The sequence below is a fragment of the Nothoprocta perdicaria genome, unplaced genomic scaffold, assembly GCF_003342845.1.
Source record: "Nothoprocta perdicaria isolate Ctin4 unplaced genomic scaffold, notPer1 scaffold_231, whole genome shotgun sequence".
NCBI classification, from domain to species: Eukaryota; Metazoa; Chordata; class Aves; order Tinamiformes; family Tinamidae; genus Nothoprocta; species Nothoprocta perdicaria.
The window spans coordinates 1-23,950 of record NW_020455457.1 but is presented as its reverse complement, the minus strand read 5'-3'; the positions used below and the strand labels follow the sequence as shown (position 1 = coordinate 23,950).

The 23,950-nt window shown below is 46.0% G+C and overlaps 1 protein-coding gene across 1 annotated transcript in view; it reads left to right on the top strand.

The window, feature by feature from the left end:
• LOC112947431 (ethanolaminephosphotransferase 1-like) overlaps positions 1-23,499 on the top strand; it is a 45,488-nt gene extending 21,989 nt beyond the window's left edge. The window contains exons 6-10 of the mRNA XM_026039511.1: positions 6,064-6,172; positions 15,234-15,282; positions 17,179-17,359; positions 20,076-20,261; positions 21,690-23,499. Of these exons, the coding sequence (XP_025895296.1) occupies positions 6,064-6,172; positions 15,234-15,282; positions 17,179-17,359; positions 20,076-20,261; positions 21,690-21,755 (591 nt within the window). The 3' untranslated portion in view covers positions 21,756-23,499. The remainder of the gene's footprint in view (positions 1-6,063; positions 6,173-15,233; positions 15,283-17,178; positions 17,360-20,075; positions 20,262-21,689) is intronic.
• The last annotated feature ends 451 nt before the right edge of the window (positions 23,500-23,950 follow it).

Here is a 23,950-nt window from a genome sequence, read left to right as displayed (position 1 = left end):
GGATGGAGGCATTAGGCAGCCAGCTGCTCTGCAAGTGTCAGCCCTATCTGCGCAAGGCTTCCCAGCGAGGTCCTTGCAGCAGGAGAGCAGCGGCTATGTTCAAACCAGTTTCACTGGCTGCTTAAAGGGTTGCTGTAGATGTACATGCAAATACTTAGAAAGCTCCTCTTGACTGCTACAGCATCAGGACCGTGTTAGTGGCTAAATGTGGGAGCACTACGGAGCACTCCTGCTAACTCTGCCAGGGCCTGTTAGTGACCTCGGCCACTGCGACAGCTTTCCCATCTGGGAAATGACAGCAATAACATTCYCCTGTCTTGCGGATTTGTGGTGAGGCTTAATTTTATTAGAGACTGTAAACAAGTATGATTAACTTGGCTGCAAGATGCTAACACCTAATTATTTCGTGTTGCCTTTTGATGCTGAATTGCAGTCCTGTATGACTTTTTTTTCTAGTGACCTCTGTGATGATTTGCTTACAGTCTAAATGATGAGCAAATTTTCCTATATTTAGCACTCCAGTAGTAGTAGATTGTGCCTTAGAAATGCCTTAGAAATACCGGTGCATCAGTTTTCCTCTCTGTAAATGGTAGTTTTGCAGCTGCAATTATCTAAGGACAAAAGCAAGACAAGGGCTGTAGGTCATGGTAGTATTTTTTCTGTGGTCCRGGCTCTATGTTAGATACACCAGAAAGCTTGTGTACTCTTTTCTAGGTGCACTAAGTGGTCCAGTAAATTATGTTAAGTCTACTACAAAYGTTGCCTTGCTCCTGTTTTGCAGACCAGTTCAGCAATTTCATATGATGGGTGTGCTATTAAAGGCAGTTATTCATCTCCATGTATTTGTAGGAGAGGATATTGAGGTCATTAGCAAATAGCTAATGATAAGTAAGAAAGATAGCGATGCCTGGGCTGGTTTTTTTCACCACTTCTTGCCAGATATTCCTGCAGTCGCCTTCAGAGGAACAGAGGGAGGGAGCTCTTGCAGGCTGCTTCCAGCCRCGTTCCGAGCATTCAGTTCGTTATTTTTTCCTGTGACATTTTAAGCTGGATTGCAAGGTGAAGGCATTTAAGTAATTTCAATGGCAAGATGATGCTGTTGCACTGGCGTGTCAACCACCCCGGTGGGCTAGGCCCGGATTCCTGGCAGCCCGGAGCTCAGGACTTCATTGTCATGGCAAGGCTCCGAACAACACTGCAGTTACTGCAGGTGTGCCGTGCCCAGCCGTTGCCTCCGTGAGAACGTAGCCCTCGAGCAGCTCGCGGGCCCGGCTGCCCTGCGCTGGCCTGGGCAGCAGTGAGGGATCCCGCCCCTCTGCCCAGCCCTGGGGAGCTGCWCATGGAGTATTGGGGGCAGCTCCGGGCTCCCCGGGACAAGAGGGATGTGGAGCTTCTAGAGACGGTCCAGCGGAGAGTGACAAAGATCATTAAGGGAGTGGAACATCTCTCGTGCGAGGAGAGACTGAGCGAGCTGGGCCTGTTCAGCTCGGACAAGACTGAGAGGGGATCTTATCAACATGTACCAGTGTCTGAGGGGTGAATGTAGGGAGGAAGGGGCCAAGCTCTTCTTGGTGGTGGCGAGAGACAGGACAAGGGGAAATGGGTGCAAGCTGCAACACAGGCAGTTCCATCTGCAGGTGAGGAGGAACTTCTTTCCTGTGAGGGTGACAGAGCCCTGGCACAGGCTGCCCAGGGAGGCTGTGGAGTCTCCTTCTCTGGAGGTCTCCAAACTTGCCTGGATGACGCCCTGTGCCCCGTGCTCTGGGTGTCCCTGTTGGAGCAGGGGGATTGGACTAGATGATCTCTAGAGGTCCCTTCCAACCTTGAACATTCTGGGATTCTGGGATTCTGGGATTCTGTGATGCTGACGCACAGAAAGAGCTGTTGCTCCTCAGGAAAAGCCAAAGGCCTCGTTACAAACAGGGCGATGTGCAGCCCGCGGCAGGTCGCGCCTGCCCGCGCCGTGGTGGCTCCCCAGGACTGGCAGCCTAATGACGACAGCTGGGCTAGCAGAGCTGCTTCAGTTAGCTCTGGTCACAGCAGGCAGCGCTGATAGGAAGCTCGAAACAGGGCTGCAGCGGGCCCCGGGCGCTGGCTCTGCGCACGGCGGTGCTTGTTGGCGGAGGCGCGAGGGGAAGGTGCCGGCAGTAGCGAAACCCTTCCCRGAGCCCTGGGACCTGCAGCTCTGCAGCCAGAGGAGGTGCAGGGAGAGCAGCCCGTCCAGACCAGGCCATCGGGGCCGCTTTGCAATGCACACGCTTCAAAATAGGCACAAAGTAGGCACGGCGATTAGCAACCGCCCAAACTGTGCCCTGAGGAAAAGACTAAAAAAAGAAATGCTCGTTCTCTGCTTTGAGAAAGCCTTTCAGATACCTCTTGTAAAATAAAACCAGTCTTGTTTCACAAACCTGAGCAAAGAAAGTCCTTACCTTCAGATTAAGTTTCCTAGAGGMAAAAAAAGGCAAAGTTTTCCTGGGAAATGAAGGTTTGCTTCCTGCTGTCTRTTAATTTTTGCGGACATCTTCCTTGTTTAAAAACGTATTTTCCCCCTGAAATATTTAAGCATCCCCAATCCCTACTGCTGCTTTCCATAAGCTGCTGCAGGGGAGTTCATAGTAGGGGAGCAAAGTGTTCATTTTGCCCTAATGGTAACCTAGGGACACCTCTGCTTACACTGGTACCACAGACTTCAGCAGTATTAAGATGCTGCAGTATCTTAAGCAATATAGGAAAGTAATGGCAAAATAAAAGCTTAGAAGTAAAGATAAGAACTCTGTGAGAACGGACCTGATCCAGATGGATTCTGGATCAGGGGATGGATTATCCCCAGTCAGGAGAAGTAGCTGGGGAAAAAATCAGAGAAAGARTTTTTCAGAGGCTGTATGCCCATTTTTTTAACCTTTCATTTTTCTGTCAAGCAGTTTACAAAACTTAGGCCAAAATAATTTTCATAGCAACTATAACTGGGAAGTTGCAGTGAGGCAAATATACATACGTCTTTTAAACACTTGGAACCTCTTTAATTTAAATCACACATCATGCTAAAACTAACTCCCAGTCATGTGTATGAAACTATTGTTTTTACTTTGTTTTAGGAAAACTTGCTCGTATTTTTTTCAGAGGAAAAATGTAATCCCATGTTTTAAATGGCTTGTTCTCCGGTTGTTCAGATCCAGTTGCAGAACAGGATTAATAGAAAATATTTCAACACATAAACAATGCTGTTAYGATATGCTAGGGAAGTTGAATTTTTCAATAAAATTAGTGTTTTGCATTTTGCGCAGTCATACTTTAAACTTATAGCCAGTATACTTTAGAAATTGATGAAAAGCATTTGATTTATTGTTTTTCTGTGCAGTACAAGCGTGCCGCATATTCAGTGAGCTTCCATGTTAAACACATTTGCAGAAAAGGAAATGGTTTGGTGGGAGGGAATTGTGTATATGTATATATATACCATCTAAGATACGTCAGTTGCAAACCTCACACCTGCAGCGGTGGAAAGACGGGAAAGGAATGGGGATTTGCAAAAATTGGATTTTTGAGAGAATAGCTATGAGGTTAAAAGCTGAGAGCTTTGAGGAATTTCAGTACCTTTTATTTGCATAGAATCCTCCAAATATTACATGTGGAAGAAATATTCTGATACTTAACTTGCTCTACAGTCTTTACTTTTGTCATTTATTATGGACTTCTTATTTACAAAATGTTATAACTATGTTTGCTGGTTAAAAATTAAAGCTAATATCTGAAAAGTGCTAATGCAAATCTGTGCCAGAGATAAGAATAAAACATCTAGTCTTCTTCTTAGGTACTCAGCTGCACTTAGGAACAGTGCTTTGCATTTTATTTATTTATTTATTTATTTATTTTTTACCAGCACTATCTTCTAAAGCAGTCAACAAGTTTATATAGCTGACTAACATACTTAGATTTTTTCTGGTATTTTAACAGTCTTCAATTTCGCAAGATTTCTATTCTATTCTTCTATTTTTTGCAAGATTTTAACAGTCTTCTATTTTGCAAGATTTTAATTAAGCCAAATTAAAAAAAAAAAGCCTCACATCAAAGGGATACAGCTAGAACTTTTTACCTTTCCAGCTTTCAACGTGTGACTGTAAATTCAAGTGGTCCATCGAAGCCAACTGGAGTTTTGCCATCARCGTTGATGGGGCCAGGAGTCCATCCATCATTCTGTATGGATACAAGGCACTTTCTTTATAACACCGTTAGATCAGCCGCAGTCAGTTGTAAAACCCATTAGATTTTACATCCTGCATTTGCACCAAAATTTCCCTTGCTGTCTTCAGTGGCCCAAGACGTGGTTTTCATACTAGTTCCTGCACCTCTCCATTGCAGATCTCTCATGCTGCTTATTCTTGTGGAGGCAGTTCACACATCTAATTCTGCTGTTCCCTATTTGGGCAAAAATCTTTAAAAGTTATATAATGATAGGGCGAGAATTTAAATTTATACACAGAGAGTGACATAAAGTGACATAAAATATAACCATATCTAAACTTCATTGGAAACTTAATTGGTCAGAGTGTTCTGCTGCTCATTTGGGATCTTAAATAGCCTGTGATCTACAAAAAGATTTTCAGTTTACCTTAAATATAAAGAAGTCATGTTTACCTTAGTTTAATTCAGAAGACTGGAAATGTGCTGATAAAAAACACCCCCAATATAGTAAAAAATGGTTATTTTATAAAAATAAACATAATAAAATCTATGCAGGTAAGGTTGGAAAATAATTGTGATTTCAAAGGGAGATGGTGTATTGAATAAAAAAAAAAAGTTATGGAATGTTACCTGGCAATAAATAAACGAATACCTGCTCCTGGAAGTGGCATTAAACTTACATTGGTTGTGCGGATGCAGAGCGAAGCTGAATGCTCACAGTTCCTCATTAACCCAGGTCCAGGACTGTTGAGGGGGTTGAGCTGCAGAGCATGCAGCATACTGAGCCTTAGGATTGCTTTAGCAAAAACACATATAAATAAATATGAATATATGTTGTGTATGAAAATACATCAGAACGAGGGGGGAAGAAAGTTGGGGTAGGTGGATGCTAGCACTGCAGGAGCTGTAATGGAGTGGGTGGCCTGTGCAAGGGCAGGAAAGGGCTTCGGAGGGAGGGGAGAGATGGGATCAAGGGCAGGGTGCTAGAAACCTACATGTGCACATTACCCCATGTGCACAGTCCCGCATTTGYACATGGCAAACTCCAGATGGACAAACTCCAGTAATTCAAGCCATGGGCTGTCAGGAGGCAGTGGTCATGGAAGCTCTTGCTATAGGATTTTGGCTGCGTGAAGGTTTCTGACCTCAGCTGGGTCACAAAATAGACTCTGAATACAAGTAGAAACTGCTTTTCCACCAGTGCTAGAGCTGGTGATACTCACGCAACTCATGAGTCTTAGGCATGAGTCCTTTCACTTAATGAAGTTTGACTRCCCGTTTCTCTTTCCATCTTGTTATGATACTGCCTGTCAAACAAATTAAAAACCAGGGAAGGCTTCAATGTCCTCCACCTCTTTCAATGTCTTCGTGTTCGGCTGAATTCCTCGTGCATTTCTTGGGAACTTAGATATTTCCCTCTCGGTCATTTCGTTATGGTCAGTCCAGGGGGAAATAGGCTGTGCAGCAGCACAGTAGTGTGTTGCACTGCTAAATCAGATTTGGGAACCTCTGTGCAAGTGTAAGGAAGAACATTAGCATTAGGGAGCCCTGGCTCTGTGAAGCAATCTAGAAATAGGACTTTCTTTCTGAAAACGAACGCCAGTAACACCCCACGCAAACAAATGCATGCGTTACCAGGGAAGGGGCTGTCTTAGTGTATTCCTGCTTTTTAAATCATTTTGTKGGTTATCCTGGAAGTGGCTTAGTTCTTCAAAGTGATTGTTTTGGGGTGGCACCATTAGCTCCTGTGATTTTGTATGGAGATAAAAGGAAACTAACAAATTCTTTGTTCTTGCGTTTGTATTGAAGTGCTAAGTGAAATCCTCTCCCCTTAAAGCAAAGGATTAAAAAGATTTTATCCTTTTTTTTTTTTTTTTATAGGTACTAATAGCAGCATATCTACTGACTGGTGCTGTTGGCGTGGAAGTGTGGCACAGACCTTTCCTGTTTGGCTATTACATTACAGATGTGTTAGTGATCTTGCTAATAGGTAAGTGCCCAGATCTTGGAAAATCTGTTTTTAATTATTTTGATTAGCTGGTTCCTATATTCCCTTCTTTTTCTTTGACTGAGATGGTGCAGTCTTTATTTGTCAGGCCTGTTTTTGTTTTTCTCTTAAGAAAATAAATAAAGGCGGGGGGAAAAGCAGAGCTTGCTTTTTAATAGYTGATGGATTAATTATGCAGCTTCCCTGGCATCGGATGCTTACAAAATGCCCTCTGGTGGCTGGTAGTGGCTCAGGGGGCTCAGGAGGGATTTGAGCTCAGGAAACTGCATTGGGAGATGGATGCCAGTTTGTCCAGGAGTGGCAGGTTGGTGTGTGTTGGGTGATGTGCTAGCAGGAATCACCTCATTGAGCACCCTCCTGCTGTGCCACACACATCACTCCTGCTGCTGTCACTGGGGGACACGGCAGCCCGTTCAGTGCATGAACTGATGCCTTGCCTTGTGCTTGGGAAGTCATGGGTGGAGGCTGAGCTCATGCTTCTTCAACACGTGAGGAAGATTTGTGGTATGGACCTCCATGCCATAAATCAGCAGAAGCAAGTGTCCTTTCAGCACTGGAAACCAAATGTAACTGCGGGGCAAAGACTGATGTGATATCCCTCTCCAGCTATCAAGCTCTGCTGCTGGCTCCTATAGCAGCCGTGCATGAGGGCATCCATAAGCAGAGCACTGAGTGGCTCTTCCATCTTCATCCCGAGCAGATGAGGCACAATGTTATTTAAAAGCACTGTTTTCCACACATTAGCCACAGTGCAATTTAGATGAATGTAGCTAAATACTGGTTTTAAGGATACAGTAAACTTGCTTGATTGTCTATATTATTACTAAGTTGTCCCAATATACTGTAACTTTCTTAAAAAGAGCCACTAATTTTAAATTGTATGCRAAAAAGTCAAAACCAGAGAATCCTTCCACTTGGGATCATGCAGTTTCAGAAAGCACCTCAGCTACATCGTCACCGGTCTGAACCTGAGTTCAGCGACAGCCACCGAGGTGCTTCTCKCTGAGTAACCTGTGTGCAGTGAATATGAAGGTATGAAGTTATCAGAGGCCTGTAATATTTCACAAGACTCCATGCTGACTGCTAAAAAAGTGTAAGTCTGGACACCTCCAGCAAGGGCTGAGCAAGTAGGAAGCTGAACTGTTCCCTCCTGTAGCGAGGCTGCAGCAAGTGTATCTATCTTGCTYGCTCAGATCTGTCAGTTTATATCAGAAGGCCCCTCTCCTGCATGAGGCAGTTGGATGCCTCTGTGACTACGTAAAACGCCAAGCCAGGTARTAGGTCTCTCCCTGATGCTTTTTATGAGTTTGTTTCCCAGGACCCCGAGAGGAGCTGTGAAACCGAAGCTGGCCAGCCTTGACTCTTYGATGGCATTTATTAGGCACTGGTGTTTGTTTTAACAACGAACCTGTATCTGTTTCATCAATACTTGGCAAAGCACCTGCATGTGGTTTCTTGCTTTTACTGTTCTGTACACAACAGGAGTTCATCTGCTGAGCTGTCACTTTTCTGGAAACAGCTGGGCTTTAGCTAGTACCTTTTCAAGTGGGAAGAAATCCAAACGAGAAGAACAAAAGTGGAGTTTTTCAAATGTCTTTCCTGGAGTTTCTGGGAGAAAAGAAAAAGAAATATCCCATATATAACCCACAAATGAACTCTGCTGTAAGCACATCCTCGGTGGAAGCTGTGGTTTTACCAGGTGACACTCATTCGCTGAAAATGGAATTTTTATCAGGTGCCAGAACACACAAAGATATATATATAAAACTGCAGCAATACTGGTGTTTAGATTAGATATTTTAGGAAAGCCTCCCAAGAGGGGTTTTACATATGTTCCTGGGAACTGTCTAGCACAGTGAGTGCCTTGTAGGAGGGCCGAGGCTTGAGCTGCTGAGCAGTGACCTTGGAGGACTCCTCTGTGAAGCAGAGMGCTCTGCAGAGCATTTTATGGGGATTCTTCTGCTAGCCAGCGAATAGAAACATGTAATTTTTGCAGTGAATGCAATTCCATCTTGATGTTCCAGTTCTTAAGCTCCAAAACACACCCTTAGCTAAACACCAAGCTAAATAAATAAGGCTGTTCTGTTTCCGTAGCGTGTTATCCCAGCTTCCAGACAGCAAAGCCTTTTCTCCCGTAGTGTGAAAGTAGCCAGACCTTTTTTAAGTTATGTGCATGCGTGCTCAGCTGGAACTGATTACTGTGCTCTCAGCAAAGCCCTTGTGGGTGGCACGTTGGAGCCTCGTGGGGAGTTGTTGGAGCAAGTTGTCCCATAGCACTGTCTGCCTAACTAGGGTCTTTGCAGAGGGCTCTGCTAGGGGCAGAGCTCTCATTTTGGCCCCTCTGTCTGGCATTCCTGTCACTGTGCTCTCAGGTTGTGTGGACACAAGATGTTTATAATAAGCCTTCCAAAACAGTTCATTCTCCAGGTGAGGTCTAGTACATCAGATGAAAGCCACAAGATCCTATAAACTCCCTCAGAAGATATTCATTGAAAAATAAATACCAGTAGTTCAGGGAGGAGCACTATTACGTGCTCGTGGTTTGCTGGGGATTTCTGCCTCATGCTGCGGTTAGATGACCTGGTGGGTGCATGTTCTGCTGAAGCTTTTCCCATAGTTGGCACGTTCCTACCAGCTCCCTATGCAGTGGATTCTATGATGTCTAATAAGGGCTGATTTCAGGCTGCAGTCCTCCCCTCACTCGAGATGTGTCTGTAGTCATGGGTCGTAGTCCAGACCAGCCATAGATCTGTTGTTCTCTACCTCTTTATCTCCATGCTGTTGACAGGAAGTCTCTTCCAGTCTATTTGTACGGATTGGTACAGATTAAGCGGGGACTCAGTCGTTACGGTAGGATACCCACGAGCAGGCCCGGTGCGATCACATCAGCTTCATTCCTCAGAAAGGCAGGCTGCAAGAATGACTTCTGGCTGCACAGAGAGATTCCTTCTGCTCCCCAGTATTACCTGTCACCACAGAARTGTGCTTTGTGGTTAGAGGGCTGCTGGAGCATGGAGGGGCAGTGTCGCACGTCGCTGCTGTGGACAGTTCTGCYGTCCCCAGGCAGTGGCACATTGGAGTGCACCCTGTCTGCCCCRGGGCACCCACGGCTCCTGGCTGGGCAAGTCTGTGGCAAAGCTGACACAGTTTCTCACAACACGAGTTCAGACACACAGGTTCAAGTGTGAACGGAGAACTAACAGCTGTCAGAGACCTGGAGCTTGAACTTTCCTTTCGAGAGGGAGCCACAGTGTCCAGAATTTTTTCCTATGATGATCTCTATTGGATCAAGTTCCTTACAGAGTTCTCGAAGACCATGTGTTCCTTGGGATACACTTATTTCCAGAGCTGTTTAACTGTATGAAGTACAGAATAAACACATGATTAGCAACACAACAGCAACAACAAAAAAAAAAAAGATGAGACCAAGCCACAACATTTGAAACAGTTCAAGTATAGGCACTGTCATACTGGATAAGCCCAGTATCCATCTAAAATAGTGCCTTGTCCTTAAGAGTGACCTATGTCACATGCAGTAAAAGAGGACACAGAAGTCCTTGACACCTATACAGTAATCTCATATTTTTTCAATTATCATAAAAGGTTTAGATGGCCATGATCAAATGATCTTGGTCCAAAAGTCAAATTTCTTTGGTTAAGAATGTATTTTTTTGTCCATAACATTATTAAAATATAAGCTAAAACATACCTGTAGTTTTCTTCACCAGACTATATCTCAAAGCCCTTGAGGCTTAAGGGGCCATTTATCCCCTGTGAATCCGTTCTGCAGTTCTGCAGTGCTGTGGATGATGGGCAGATGTCCCCTGGTTGACGAGGTTCATGTCTGGTGCTACAGCAGTTGGGGCTGTAGGAACCGCTCATGGATTGAGACAAGTTGCTCTCCTGCTCTTAGAAAACTTGCAGTCTTGTSTAACAAGACCTTGGGTTTCTTTTGTAGTAATGCAAAGCTCTGATCACAAAGTCAACCAAATGCATTTCTGACAGTAGAAGGAAGGAGCTTTTGTTCATTTACATATACCATTTGTGTATATCATTGCTTTATACCAATAAGTTGTTCTGTGGTGGTTTTCTGTGGCTGTCGTTGGAAGGTGGTTGATGCCTCAGCCGTACAAAGGGACAGCCAAGTGATGTGTTCTCMAAGTTGCATGACTTGCCCAGGCCTTGACTGGCCTTGTTTTGGGAGTGTAGTTAACATGCATTGGCTTGTAGACGTGTCTGTCACCATTTTAGCATCTATTAAGGCACATTTGTGACAGATTGCATGAGATCTCGTTGAAACCAAGGGTGTGAAATACCCACCTGCCACTCAAGATCAACATAAAAAGCAGCTGAAAGTTCACGTTTGGGTTAAGTCCTGTGAACCAGCCGTGGAGCAGGGAGCTGCTGCCGCCCGGGCCTGCGCTGCCCAACGGAGAAACCCCTTCACCCATGCCTGGATCCTGCTGCCTGCAGAAASGCAGGACATTTAGTACCTGCTTTGTAAATGCGTTTATCAAAGAAGCAGCTGTACCCATAAATGCATTTCTTATTCTGTACCAAACTCCTCCAAATGTTAGCTCCTCGTTAGCTTACTGACCAGTTCAGAAGAGTTAGATGGACAGACTGTGTCATCTATTGTGCKCTTTGAAAGCTTGGAATGATGCCCAGCCCTTTGGTGCCCTGGAAGCCTCTGGCACGCTCAGTGTCCGCGACGTGCTCGGCAGCCTGAGCATGAAAACAGTGCTCGTGTTTGCACAGGGCCTGTGTTTACCCGTGTAAAATCATCTCATGCTGCCTTTGGGTGCCTTCTCGTGTGCGCTTACATTGCTTGCAGGATGCACACCTACAGGCTGCTTTAAGTCTGAAAATTATATATTCATTTTCTAAGAGTTTTTTTTTTTTTTTAATTACTAAGTGCTTCTAAGTTTGCCATTGTTTACAATAATAAAGTGTAATTTTATGGTCCATGCACAGCTCAATACATAATTATCTGTTTGCACAACCAATTTGAACAGCGTTCTTCTCTAGAAAGGGCTGTGGAAATCCCTGTGCTCCATAAAAAGCTGCTGTGCTAGTTAGAAGTGCTCCTAATATTCACCTTCTAACGAAGCCTGCTGTTAGATACCGATGAGTGAACTAACCTTCCAATTTGTTAAGGTCTTTCCGTAGTCTTGTCTGCTTTMAATGTGGAAGATACTGGAAGAAATGTGGGAAAACTGTGGAAGATTTTTTGAAGCTGCAAGACCTAAATACACTTTTTTTGTCTAGTTGCTAAGAAAGTGATGTATTAACATCCATTTCTTTAATGAGCATTGGCGATGATGAGTTACAACTCTGGAAAGGCTAAGCAGGATCCTGAGGAAAGCAATGTGGAATAATGAACAAGGAAAGCACAAGAGAGGGGTAATTGTAGGCTYAAATGCAACTACAACTGCTCAGTGTTAAGGAGCTCTTTTTCCYTGAGCTGAATTTCTGCTGTGTGCCAAGGAAAAGGTTTACACRGACCTCTCCAGAGCCTCCAAAATGGGAGGAAGTTTCATTGCTCTGAGAAGACTTCTTTTTGCAGGGGGAGGAATGGGAAGATCCTTATCTGAACAGAGCCTCCCCGCTCCAAGTGTGGTGTTCACCTACAAATGACATCAGTGTTTTGCACCGTCCGAGTCCTGAACTTTTAAGTAGGAAGGGAAGCCAATTATTAAAACATAATATTTCAGCTGAGATTGTTCTCTCAGGACAGCGTAAGCAAGRGTCACTTGTCAGAAACACAGCAACGAGTGTGATTTGCAGTAAGAGAGGAATGGGGAAGAAGCAGCTCAGATAAATACAGTTCCTCCTTTGAAGTGAGAGAATTTGTTATAATGGTGTTTCTGGTGTACGGCTCCTTCTGCATTTAGGGTGCATAAAATCTGTGCGGTTTGGGRTGTTCAGTTGGCTCTTCTGCCTTCATCTGAAAGTCATCTGAAAGTGAAGGGAGGGCAGGTGATGGTCAGGGGAAGTCGCTCCTGTTGGCTGCCCAAAGAGCGTTTCACAGCGTGAGTAGGTCGGGCYTCATTTCTGCACTTACCCTCTCTTTCTGTACCAGCAAGTCCGTGTTTTGCAGAAACGCCAAGATAAGCTCAGGTACAGGAGCCACGCTTAGTATCATGCTGTGGAAATTCCAGCTTAAAGTGAGCCTGCACACATGACTGTTGGACTGGGATGAAAGAGTAGAACTGGGCCCAAAAGTACTAGGGTATCTCTCAGATGGTAATTCCTTTGCGGGGGGTGTGTTCGCTTACAAACACCATAGAGTTTGGGAATTGGAAATCACCAAATGGAATCTGAAATTGTTCCTAGAATTGATGGGAATTTTCTTTTGAAATACATAAATACATATTCATTTATTTATACAATATTTTCTTTATTTATATGAAAAGTCAGTAATATCTTCACTTCTGACATACCTCTAGTCCTGGATTACCAAATGCTTGTTCTTTTTGTTTTGCTTTGTTTTTATATAGACAAGATAATTCCTGATATAGAGCTTTACAGTTGTTTATTTCTTATAAAAAAAGGGAGTTAAGATAGGACAAGTCATAGGACTGTGCCTAAATCCTAGGATTTGGGCTTGACACTCTTAGCCGAGCGTGACAATAGGAATTCCATGTGTGTGTCTGTGCCACCCATCTGCGCTTTAGTGTCTCTGCTTTGAAAACAGTACAGTTGTGTCTCATGTTTTCAATCTGCTAGAAAACGGGGGGAGATAATAACGGGAAAAAATGGAAAGGCAGTTGCAGTGGCAACAYGTAACTTGTTCTGCTTTGCTGCAATGTGTCGAAAACATGGACTAAGTTTGAGTTCTTAGATAATAAATAAATAAAATACGTGCTTTTGGGACATTGAAGAAAAGGCAGTGGTGTCCTCGGCAGGGCAGCCCTGGAGGGGGCTGGTGCCAGAGCCGGAGCCGGGCTCCTTTTCCAGGCTGAGCCCTTTGTTCCGCAGAGCAGCAGGGAATGGCAGCAATGCGGAAGCAGCAGCGTAGCCCCCGGGCACAAAGCAATCCTTAATGCCAATTAAAAGCAGTCTTAATGAGTTCCAAAAGCAGCCCCCGAGCCAGGCCTCCTCAGCTAAAAAGAGATGGGAAAGCAACACGTCTAGGAAATGATGGAATTCTGAAAATCCCCAAAGAAAGGGGGAAACACCCTTTGCTTTCCCTACCGCATCCTCAGCTCCCTCTCTGGTAAAAGGGGCTCACAATGCAGGGGAGTCACTGGTGTAACAGTCCCCTTCTGGAAGTGACTTCTGGCTAACTTGGGGATTGTTTGTGGTCAATGTGTTATTTCTAACTAAAATGGCACTTCATAAAAATAACAAATTGTTGGCAACCATTGGACTTTGAATTCTATTTCTAGTTCCCGTCTCTATTTCTGTTCCTCTTGGTTGCTTTTCTCCTAACAAATCAAACTGCAGGATTGCAGCAGGAAATTTAGATTTAACCTCAAGAGTCAGTGTTTTGTCTCATGTCTGCTCTAATGTGATGCAGATGTTGGGACTGCTGTACGTAACTCAAGATTTTATTGAGCTGGCCCTCCCTGCCTAATAGAAAACATAGYGAACTGCAGGGCACGTTAAGCACAGATAGTTCTGAAGGCACTAACCTTGAGAGCTTTGTAAATGTATTTAAAGAATATTTGAGATATTGCTTCCATTGCACATGCCTCAGCTCTGTGGTGCCGCCATGAAGATGCTGCCATGGTAAAGAAGCAGAGCTCTTTTTTTTTCTCATCTTTTATAAAAGGAAACAAGTAATTAAACACCTAAAAATACAAGACCTGAAATTTTTAGTCTGGATATTCCTTTTCCACATCATGCTTTCTTGCTCTTTAAAAGGCAATTGGAAATGCTAGGATTTTATGCTACCTATTGCATCTCTTTTCTGACTTTTGTTTCCTGACAATCCTGATCTCCGCTGTTCCTTTGTCTTGGTTTGCCTTGTTTTGAGGTGCTAGTCTGAGCTGAGCCTGCTAGAGACTTACTCAGGTATCTCTTCGACAGGGACTGACAGGAAGCAGTGACACTGCTTTAGGTCCTGCTGTGCCGGGTTAGCTCTGGGACAGAGTAATCTGAACTAGGGACTTCTCACGTGCATTCCTGCTGCTGCTGACTCTGCCTTATCTCCAGTAATGAGATAAAAGGTTGCTTGTGTTCTGTTCTGTACAGGCAAACTTGCACTGTTTTATAAGTGGGATTTTTTAAAAGGTTTTTAAAGTTAAAGGTTTACATCACTGGAGAGTGTTGCCCATATCCAAAGACTAATTTTGCATGAATCTGGTGCATCTGTAACCATCCCCAGGCCTTATACTATGAAAGGCAGAAGGAAATAGGCTCCATGGAGTAATTTGCAAGCAGAGCAGGTGGAGAGCACTTGATCGCCAGAGAGGAGTGAAAAACAGCCCAAAACACAGACCTCCTTCCCCCAGGGAAACACAGAGCAGCAAATGTGTGTCGCAGAYCAAAGGAGAATTAGGTGATTTTGCACCACGTGATTTTGCACCGCGTTGTTGCCCAGCCCTTGGCGCTTTGCTTTCCACCTTGATCTCCGCTGGCAGCTGGGTCCTTGGCCCTCAGAGGTACCGCAGTATGATATGGGTGCACGTTCTGCAGGGCCCCGTGGCGGGGTCTTTGCTCCACCACGGCTGCACGCAGCAGACGGCGGCAGGGCCAGGGAGCTTCGCGAGGTCCTCGGGCTCCGCTCGCAGCCCCGCGGAGGCTGCGCTTACACACGAGGGATGAAACCTCGCTCGTGCAAATGCTGCCTGTGCTGTGGCTGCAAAGTCACTTCACGGGGGCTCTATCAGCAAAGCAGGCCACTGGTTGAATTAATATTTTAAATTACAAGTCTGCTATTTCCCCTGTAATACCGGCTGCTGCTCATTGTCCTTCCCTCTCCCATTTGGAAGGGGAGCTTGCTTCCAGGCCTTGCTGCTCAGTTGCATTATGTGTCTGTAGCCATTGCATCACTGAATCACTGCATCACTGAATCTTTTTTTTTTTTTTCTTCCAGGTTTCAGTTTATTTCTTTCATTTCCACAAACACTGTACAACATTCACAGGTAAGTGAAGTAATACTGAATAATTTCTATCCCCTCCTGTTCAATTTGGTGTTTTTAATGATTTCCTCACCTGAGAAATAAATGTTTGAACTAGCCCAGTGTCTTTCGGCCAGATCCTGTCTTCATAACGTGCTCTAAGTTCTTCTGTGCTCAGGGTCTCAGAGTCAGCCCAGTTTCTTTTCCAGGTTTGCAGTAACACCTCTGTTTTTCCCTTCCCATGTCATTCTCCAGGCAGGGCAGTCCCACCTGGATAGTAGGTTGTTGAATGCTCTGTAGTTCAAGATATTGTATTTTATTTGCAGTCAAGCACAGTTTGTAACTTCAACCTGCTGTAGGTAAAACCCTGCAGTTGGTCACCCTGCACTCCATAAACGAGTTTATTGTCTTCCAGAGCCATCTGTGAAACTCCCCTCCGTAGGGAATCTGCACATAATTGCTGTCAGACACAGGCAAGGCTGGTGGCAAACCAGCCAGTGATTACGTCTAGGAGCTGCCTTCCTTACAGCCCCAGGAATGGACACACAGCTGCTTTGCTCTCTGGTGGCCTGTGCTGCTCTGTGCTGTCCTGCCTTGCTCCGTACGTGCTTGCCCATCTCGCTCACAYGTCACGTTAGGTCTCAGAGCCTGCSTGTCCCAGAGGAGGCACTGTCACTCCCTGTCTTGGACTATAGGCAGGAATKAATGTGAATTTGGGAGTGAGTACAAGGCAGTAACTCTTGTGATACTCACTAGAGCTGATAAAAGCAGGGGCAGCCTTGAGTTTGAGGCAGGAGAAGTGGAGAATCCAGGAGGTTCGGGCAGGAGAGGTTGTGGAGCTGCAGGAAAGCAGGGAAACCTGGAGGAGGAGGAGGAGGAAGAGGAGGAAGAGGAAGGGCACCCCTGACACTGCCAAGCCCCGCTAGCAGCCGCCTTTGGACTGAGGAATGCTCAGTCTGTCMTTTCATCCCTCTTCTTCTGGGGCTTTTGTGGAGTGTTTTCCTTCTCATGTCATCATCCGGCATATTTTCTCTCGGGCCTTCTGGTGGGTTTTCTCATTCCTTGAAACAGAAGAGTAGAGTAATTCCAAACATCCCGTCTGGAGTGCTTGGAGGAGGTTYTCGCAGATTATTTGGTGATGAAGAATTTGAGGTTTTCCAATAAACTTCCCCTGCTCTTAATCGTGCTGCCAGTTCTTACTTGTTATTCTATCAGAAGAATATTGCTTTTTGGAATGAGAAAAATACTTACCAGATTTTTGTCTAGTTGTTTTTTATAAACACAAATATTCAGACATTTTAAACAAGATGTTTTCCAGTACACATCAAACTTCTGATATTCCGAACCATGATGATGAAGAATTGGCTTAATCAGAGTAAAGCTTAGTGAATTCAACCTCCCACCTGTTTAACATCCTCTCAACACACGTTTTGCTTCAGTGAGAAGGATGCAAAATAGATACAGAAGCTCTGGATCTCGCTGTTAGATTTTCCCTAGCTGACAGAAAATACAGTCCATTATTACCAGAAATATTCCTACCTTTAGAAGGCAGCTTAAAATATCCAAGGAAATTACKATTTTTAATTCACAGCCAGTCTGCATGCTGCTGTGCTTTTGGGGGATAAGAGCAATAGCAGAGCTACTGCAGCTGCCTTGGTGTGAGCTTGGTGGCTTGTTGGGAGACACGAGCAATGGGTGAAGCTGACCAGAAGCTGTGTGAATAGAACATTATAATTTTAGCCTGGAAATAAATGCTGCCAGGTATTCYATGACTTCTCCTCAAATGTCTGGCTGTGTAACACGTTTGCACAAGTAGTTGTGTTTGTAAGGTGAGTTCTTGAGGCTGGAGTTTGAAGTTACTGTGGGGAAATAGACTGGATACGTTTTCTTACTCCATAAAATCATTGTATTTATTTACAGAGCACGTTTAAAGAAAACACTGAAGATTGGTTCTTTGTATGAAGGACTTCTACCTCTTGTGTCACCTCTGTTGCTGTTCATTCTTCTTACAGTCTGGGTGGTTTTATCACCGGGCAACATATTAGCAAAGCAACCGAGGCTCTTTTTGTGGATGGTTGGGGTTGCTTTCTCAAATGTTGTTGTAAGTATTCCTGGGGTGCTGGTATGTACTTAAAGGCAGCTTTCTGTGAGTGAGACTTCTGGTTCCATGTGAATAAGCACAAGGGCCCCCAGAGATGCAGTTAACACTCGCTTCCACTGCTCTTCTTCTTCTTCCGTGTCCTGCTGTCATGTATGAGACCGCCCTGCAGCCCTTGTCCCCGCCAATGACACCTGCTGGGAGCCCTTACTGGGCTCTTGAATATTCTTGAATATTCCTTCTTATGAACAACCCTGGGGAGGCTTTTTCTTTCATGTGTAGCACACATTCACCAGCCCCCAAGCGGAGCCAGGGGCTTGGCTAAGTCACCCAAAGCTAAATGCAGGCACAGGTCTGGCAGCAGAGCAGGGGCAGTGGTGGCCTTCCCTGCTGCTCTGCCCACTGCTGTGGTGGGGACACGGTGCAGCTCATCCCACATTTCCCCTTCCCTGTGTGGGATTTTAAAATGATTTTAAAATCCACTGATTTTAAAATGGGAAGTAATCCCTCTAGAAATCTGTAGGGAGGGAGGGAAAAGGAATCAGAACTGTGCTGCTTGTTGGTGTATCCTCTCAGTGACAGTTCTCGGGGCCCTGTATCAAACAGGTCCCTCTTTAAGAACTTAACCTTGCAAGGATGGACATTTTTATTTCCCAAATTTTAACTTTTATTGTATGGATTTTTCATTATTCAGTGTGTGTATTTTTCCTAARGAGGACAGTACCTATTCCCAAATGAGAAGCACAGCTTTCTGCTAGTGAGGCAGGTGCTTGCCGAGTTTGCCAGATGGCAGGTTCTGCCCAGGCACTTCGGCCAGCCGAGCACCTCGGTGGCAGGATGCTCCAGAAAAAGAAGTCATCAGACAAACCACAAGTGTCTGAGTGGGCTGCAGTTCATTAGATGGTGCATGATCTTAAGACCATGTTTTTTCTTTTACCTAAGCAACTACTGCAGTATTAGAGGCTTGCAAAAATTAAAAATGTGTGTGTATTATTTGAAATTTATAACATTTTGAAAGCAAAAAATAAGCCCATATTACTTTTTTCTTTATTTTTTTTTAACCTTCTTTGGTACCTTATGCACACCCTTCCTTCAGCAACAGTCAAGGTTGTCACAGCAGTGCTTTTTTGCTCCACGATATTCTGACACGTTGGGTTTTCATTATCTGTAGACCACAAAGAGCAAGGCGCATTTCACTRCCTGCCACTATCTTGAACTTCTCATGCCTTTGACAACATATTTAGTTGCCCACTAGATWCTTCTGTCTCAGGGCCTGGTTTGGAGCCTGACCTCACAGCTCTGCAATGTCAGAGCAGCCGTGAAGGCACCGGTTTCCTGGGAAAAGGCAGAGGAAGGGCCTCCAGCAGGAGGGCCTGGAAAATGGGCATTTTCCAGAATGGAAATTAGGGAAAAAGGTTTGCAAGACTAACCTCCCACCCACCCCCTCCAAAAAAAAAAAAAAAGAAGAAATAAAGGAAAAAAAATAAGAAAGCTGCTTATCTGTGAGAGGAGAGCTGCTTTTCCCAGTGCTCTGTGGTGGGAGCAGGACTCCTTCCAAGCTCCAAGCTGGCTCCAAGCTGACAGCTGAGGGAATAAGGGCTGGAGGGAGAGACATGGAGAATGCTCCATTGTGCAGCCTTGTGATATGCTAAAGGTGAATTGCTAATTGCTCCAAGCATTAGTGACAAATCTTAATGGAAAATGGAGTACTGTACTTAGCATGAGATAATAATGGTTGAAAACTTGATGAAATCCAACCTCTGAAGAGGTGCAAGCATTTAGAAAAACAAGCAAAATTAAAAAAAGAAAGAACACACCATATATTCATATATTAGAGAAATTGCATTAGCACTTTTTGACATGCTCTTGAACAAATCCTAAAGGACTCATAAAATTGATAGTATTTAGAAAAAATCATGATCAGTGCTGATAATTCATTGTAAGCAAATATACTTACATTAGGTGCAAGTGCTTAGTTCTTACGGTATTGAAGGTCAGTTAATTTTACATGTTTCATTTTTGCATTCTTCATCTTCCCCAGCACCAAGARTAAAACCAGTATTTCGTATCCCTGTGCTTAGGTTTCATTCAGACTCCTTCTGTTACSATCAAGCGCAACAGAGGGATTGAGTAGCGTATATGAAAAGCTATTTTAACTATAATCATAGAATCATAGAATGCTTAAGGTTGGAAGGGACCTCAGAGGTCATCTAGTCCAACCCCCCTGCTCACACAGGGTCACCCAGAGCACGGGGCACAGGGCKGCMTCCARGCRGGTTTTGAAGATCTCCAGAGAAGGAGACTCCACAACCTCTCTGGGCAGCCTGTGCCAGGGCTCTGTCACCCTCACTGTCAAGAGATAATAATTTTAAACCCGTTGAAATTCTGAGGGAAATGTAAAATGATAAGGTATTTCGGATGTGCCGAAATTGTGTTTTAGTCAAGGGGAAGTGTGGAGCAGAGCCCCCTTTCGCAGACCTGGGCTTCATGAAGCGCTGCCACGTGTTGAAACACTCGTTTCCACAGAAGAGATGGGGAGCTTAAATTACAGTAATCAAGTCCCCCAGCAAGGGCAGGCTACAAGGCACAGGGATAACCAKTTAGAGCAGTTCTCGCCCTCCAAAGGAGCCCCGTTGTGGCAGGGCAGCCAGCGCTTTCCCCRYGGAKCCGGCGGCGCYGGGCGCATGGCTCAACATGGYGCCTCCTTCCCTCCCCGCAGTGCCGCGTGATCGTGTGCCAGATGAGCGGCAGCCGCGCCGCGCCGCTGCACGCCTTCCTGGCGCCGCTCGCCATCGTGGTGTGCGGCGCCGCCACTGCCGCGCTGCCCGGCGCCGCCGAGGAGGCCGCGCTCGCCCTGCTCGCCCTCGGCGCCACCGCCGCACACCTGCACTACGGCGTCTGCGTGGTGAGTGGGTGCCTGGTGGGCAGCGGCGCACGCACCGCCCTGCCTGCCTTCACCCTCTTCCTTCGCCCTCTTCCTTCACCCTGTTCCTTCACCCTCTTCCTTTGTCCTCTTCCTTCACCCTGTTCCTTCACCCTCTTCCTTCGCCCTCTTCCTTTGTCCTCTTCCTTCACCCTGTTCCTTCGCCCTCTTCCTTCACCCTCTTCCTTCGCCCTGTTCCTTCGCCCTCTTCCTTCACCCTGTTCCTTTGCCCTGTTCCTTTGCCCTCTTCCTTCGCCCTGTTCCTTCACCCTCTTCCTTCACTCTCTTCCTTCATCCTGTTCCTTCACCCTCTTCCTTTACCCTGTTCCTTTGCCCTATTCTTTCACCCTGTTCCTTTCCCCTGTTCTTTCACCCTGTTCCTTCATCCTGTTCCTTTGCCCTGTTCCTTCACCCTGATCCTTCACCCTGTTCCTTCACCCTGTTCCTTTGCTCTCTTCCTTCACCCTCTTCCTTCACCCTCTTCCTTCACCATCTTCCTTCGCCCTCWTCCTTCACCCTCTTCCTTCACCGTCTTCCTTCGCCCTCTTCCTTCGTCCCCTTCCTTCGCCCTCTTCCTTTGCCCAGTTCTGGGGCCATGTTGGGGCTCGAGGGTGGAAGGGAGCTGCTCTTTCGGCCGGCCGCCATGCGGGTGGCTGGGATTCCGCCAGCCCTGCCGCCTCCTTGGGGCTTCCTCAGGTTGCCTGGAGGCCAAAGCGGGTGGGGAAGTGGAAGGAAAAGAGACACGGAGTTTGTGGAGCCAGGTGGTTAACGGGGGTGTGAATCCCACCGCAGAGCAGCTGCACGCGCTGGGTGCTGGTCATGGCTGGTCACAGCCRCCCTCAGCGCCTCGAGCTGGGGACACGGCGGCCTTTCCAGTTCAGCCTCCCTGGCCCTTCCTCGTGTCTGCTGGAGATCACATCTGTCACTTACTGTCACCTGAATTACCCCCCACACTCAATTCTCCTCAGCTAATTCCCTTTCCTTCTAAAGAGCCTTGGCAAATAATCCTGAGGAAAGGGTCTTAACGGCAGGTTGTTCCCAGAGGAAACGTCTCAGATGGTTGTTTAACAGGGACTTGGGCAAATTCCTTTTTATTTGAGACGTGCTGTTGGGCTGGAAGGATTTCTCGTTCCCTGCATTTGAAAGAGGCTTCTTCCCTGCTTTGAGGGGCTTTGCGAGGGGCTGGATGCGGTGCTGCCAGTGGGGTTGGGAAGGAAGGAGCTTCCCAGTCAAAATCGAGTAGCGAAGGAGTGGACCCAGTTGCACTGCACCCATGAATGGGGGCCGTATGGAAGGGGCACAGCTCTCTTGCCTTAGTATCTGTGGGGGAATTGGATGGGGTCCCCTCTGGCTTGACTTTGCCGAGGCAGGTACCAAACCACTGTCCTAACCGCTGTGCTCTGTCCTTAGGGGAGGCAGCTGAGCGAGCACTTCAACATTTACATCTTTTCCTTGAAGAAACGTGTCCAAGAATGAGCGCTTGCGCTGTGGCCAGGCTGTATCACTTCCCACGGGGATGCGTGGCTCTTCTCCTGTGACAAATACTGGAATTAACCTGATGAAAATAACCAAAAAGAATAGAATAGGCCCAGACATTGGAGCCACTGCGACAAGGAGCGGCGTGGAAAGATGCCTCATCTCAGAGAAGGTCCCTGTCCAGCAGTGACGTGTTCACCAGGCTGTTGAGCTGCTAATATTATTTATTCCCGCCACTAATGCCACGTAACCGCCCGCTCCGAAGCTTTGGTCTTCCTTCTCCGTGCCGCTGTCTCTGAGGTCCTGGATTACCCAGGATCTTGGGGATTTTATAGCCAGTTCTGGCCAGTCTCTTCACCAGTGGGATGGGAGCTCTGTAACACACACGTTCCCTGTGTGTCCTTTCCTTCACACCTTTGTGCCGGCTCCTTTTTGGGTATTTATTGCTTCGTATCTCATTTCTTCCATATTTAGTTGAGTGTGAGCTGCCCTGTATGTGTGAGAATGGGGGCTCCATGCAGGAGGCGGTTGCCTTTATAGCTGTTTTCTATGCAGTAGCATTAGGGCATTGCTGCTATTTAAGCCATGATGAAATTTTGAAGATTTGCTACAAAACCTGTGCCTGATGAATAAACTCAGCACACAGCTTTCTAAATCATGAAGCAAGTGGGGGGAAATGGGCCAGATAGGCACAGTCTAACTATTTTTAAACCTCATCTATCAGTGAAAGATGCTAAACAAGTAGCAATTTGCCTGTGTTCTTCGATCAGTTTCTTGTGGAGTTTGGTAATAATTTTTTAAAAAAAGTAAGAGTTTTTAGCACTCCACACTGACATGCAGATGCAAACTGCCCCCTTCATACGATCTAATGTGTGTAGTTTTCTGTCTCCTTGCTGCTGCTCCCTTGGGTGTCACCTCCCCTGCCGGGAGCAGGGCAGGGGCTCTGCAGCCGCTCCGCTGGGCACCCACTAAGCCTTTCCTAATCCTGGGACCGTTGGTCAGGCTTCACCCCTTGCCTCACATTATTTTCCCCCAGTTAATAATATTCTTACATCAATCCTGCTATTAATATTTTCAGATGAGGACCTACTCATTCCATCTTCCACTTGCCTGCTACATGAACTGCTTCAATTTAGATTTGTATGGCCAGTTTCAGTACCTCTGTACAGACCTGTATACAGACCTGACAGGGAGGCAAACCTACCAGAAAGTAGAGTGGGTTTCCTTGGCAGCTGATACAACATATCTGCCAGGAGACAAGTCTGCRTAAGAGCTGATGGAGAAATAACAGTTTGATGCAGGCAAGGGCTCAGCAATTGCCTCATTTGAGCTATTTATTTTTAACCCGTGCCTCAAAGCATCTGGAGGAAGCCCCAATGAGACAAGAATTAGAAATCAATAAACAAAAATGCACTGAATTAAAAGGGGTTGTATGGAAGAACTCCTCGGAGAGGCTTTCCCCCTGTTCTCCATGTATTTATGAAACAGTTGGAARTAAGGGACACAGGGGTGGTGTGTGATGCACTTTGAAAACACTTTGTCAAATGAAATTATAAAACTCTAAAAGCCACCGCCTAGCTGCACATAACCTTTCTAAGGAAAAGTACAGTGCCAGTTTTAAAAGGAACTAAGCTCTGACCAGCTTTTTCGTATTCCATTGCACTGCCATGGCAAGTCACTTGTTCCTTTGTAAAGCTGCTTTTCGCTGCAGGTTCTGTCCGGACGGGCCTGCGCATAACGGATGTGTTGCCCAGTGTCTGTACTGAACTGCTGGCCATCCGAGATGGCACCTGGCTCCAGCAAAAGGCAATAAAGATGCTTTGGTCACCGCGGGTACGGCGCCAGATRTATTTCATAACATCAGATAATGGTATGAAGAAGACTAGAGTTCCTCCTTAGCTCAGCACAGATACGCAGAGGACTTTCAGTGCGCAGAGGTGGAAATGAGGAGCTGCTGCATTTTCAGGCCAGGGGCCAGGCTGCTCCGTGCACCTCCCCTCTGTGGGCAAGGGCACCTTTCCACCCCGTCCACACAGAACGGCACTGCAGTCTGAAGTGCGGGCAGGTTTTAGGCTCGGAAGATCCATCCGGAATACTTGGCCGCTGCAGGGCTGGTCCTTTGGGAACTCCTGCCTTTGCTCTAGCAGCAGTTCCCGTCACCTCCCGGCTTTTCCCCACTTGTGTGGCTCTTCACC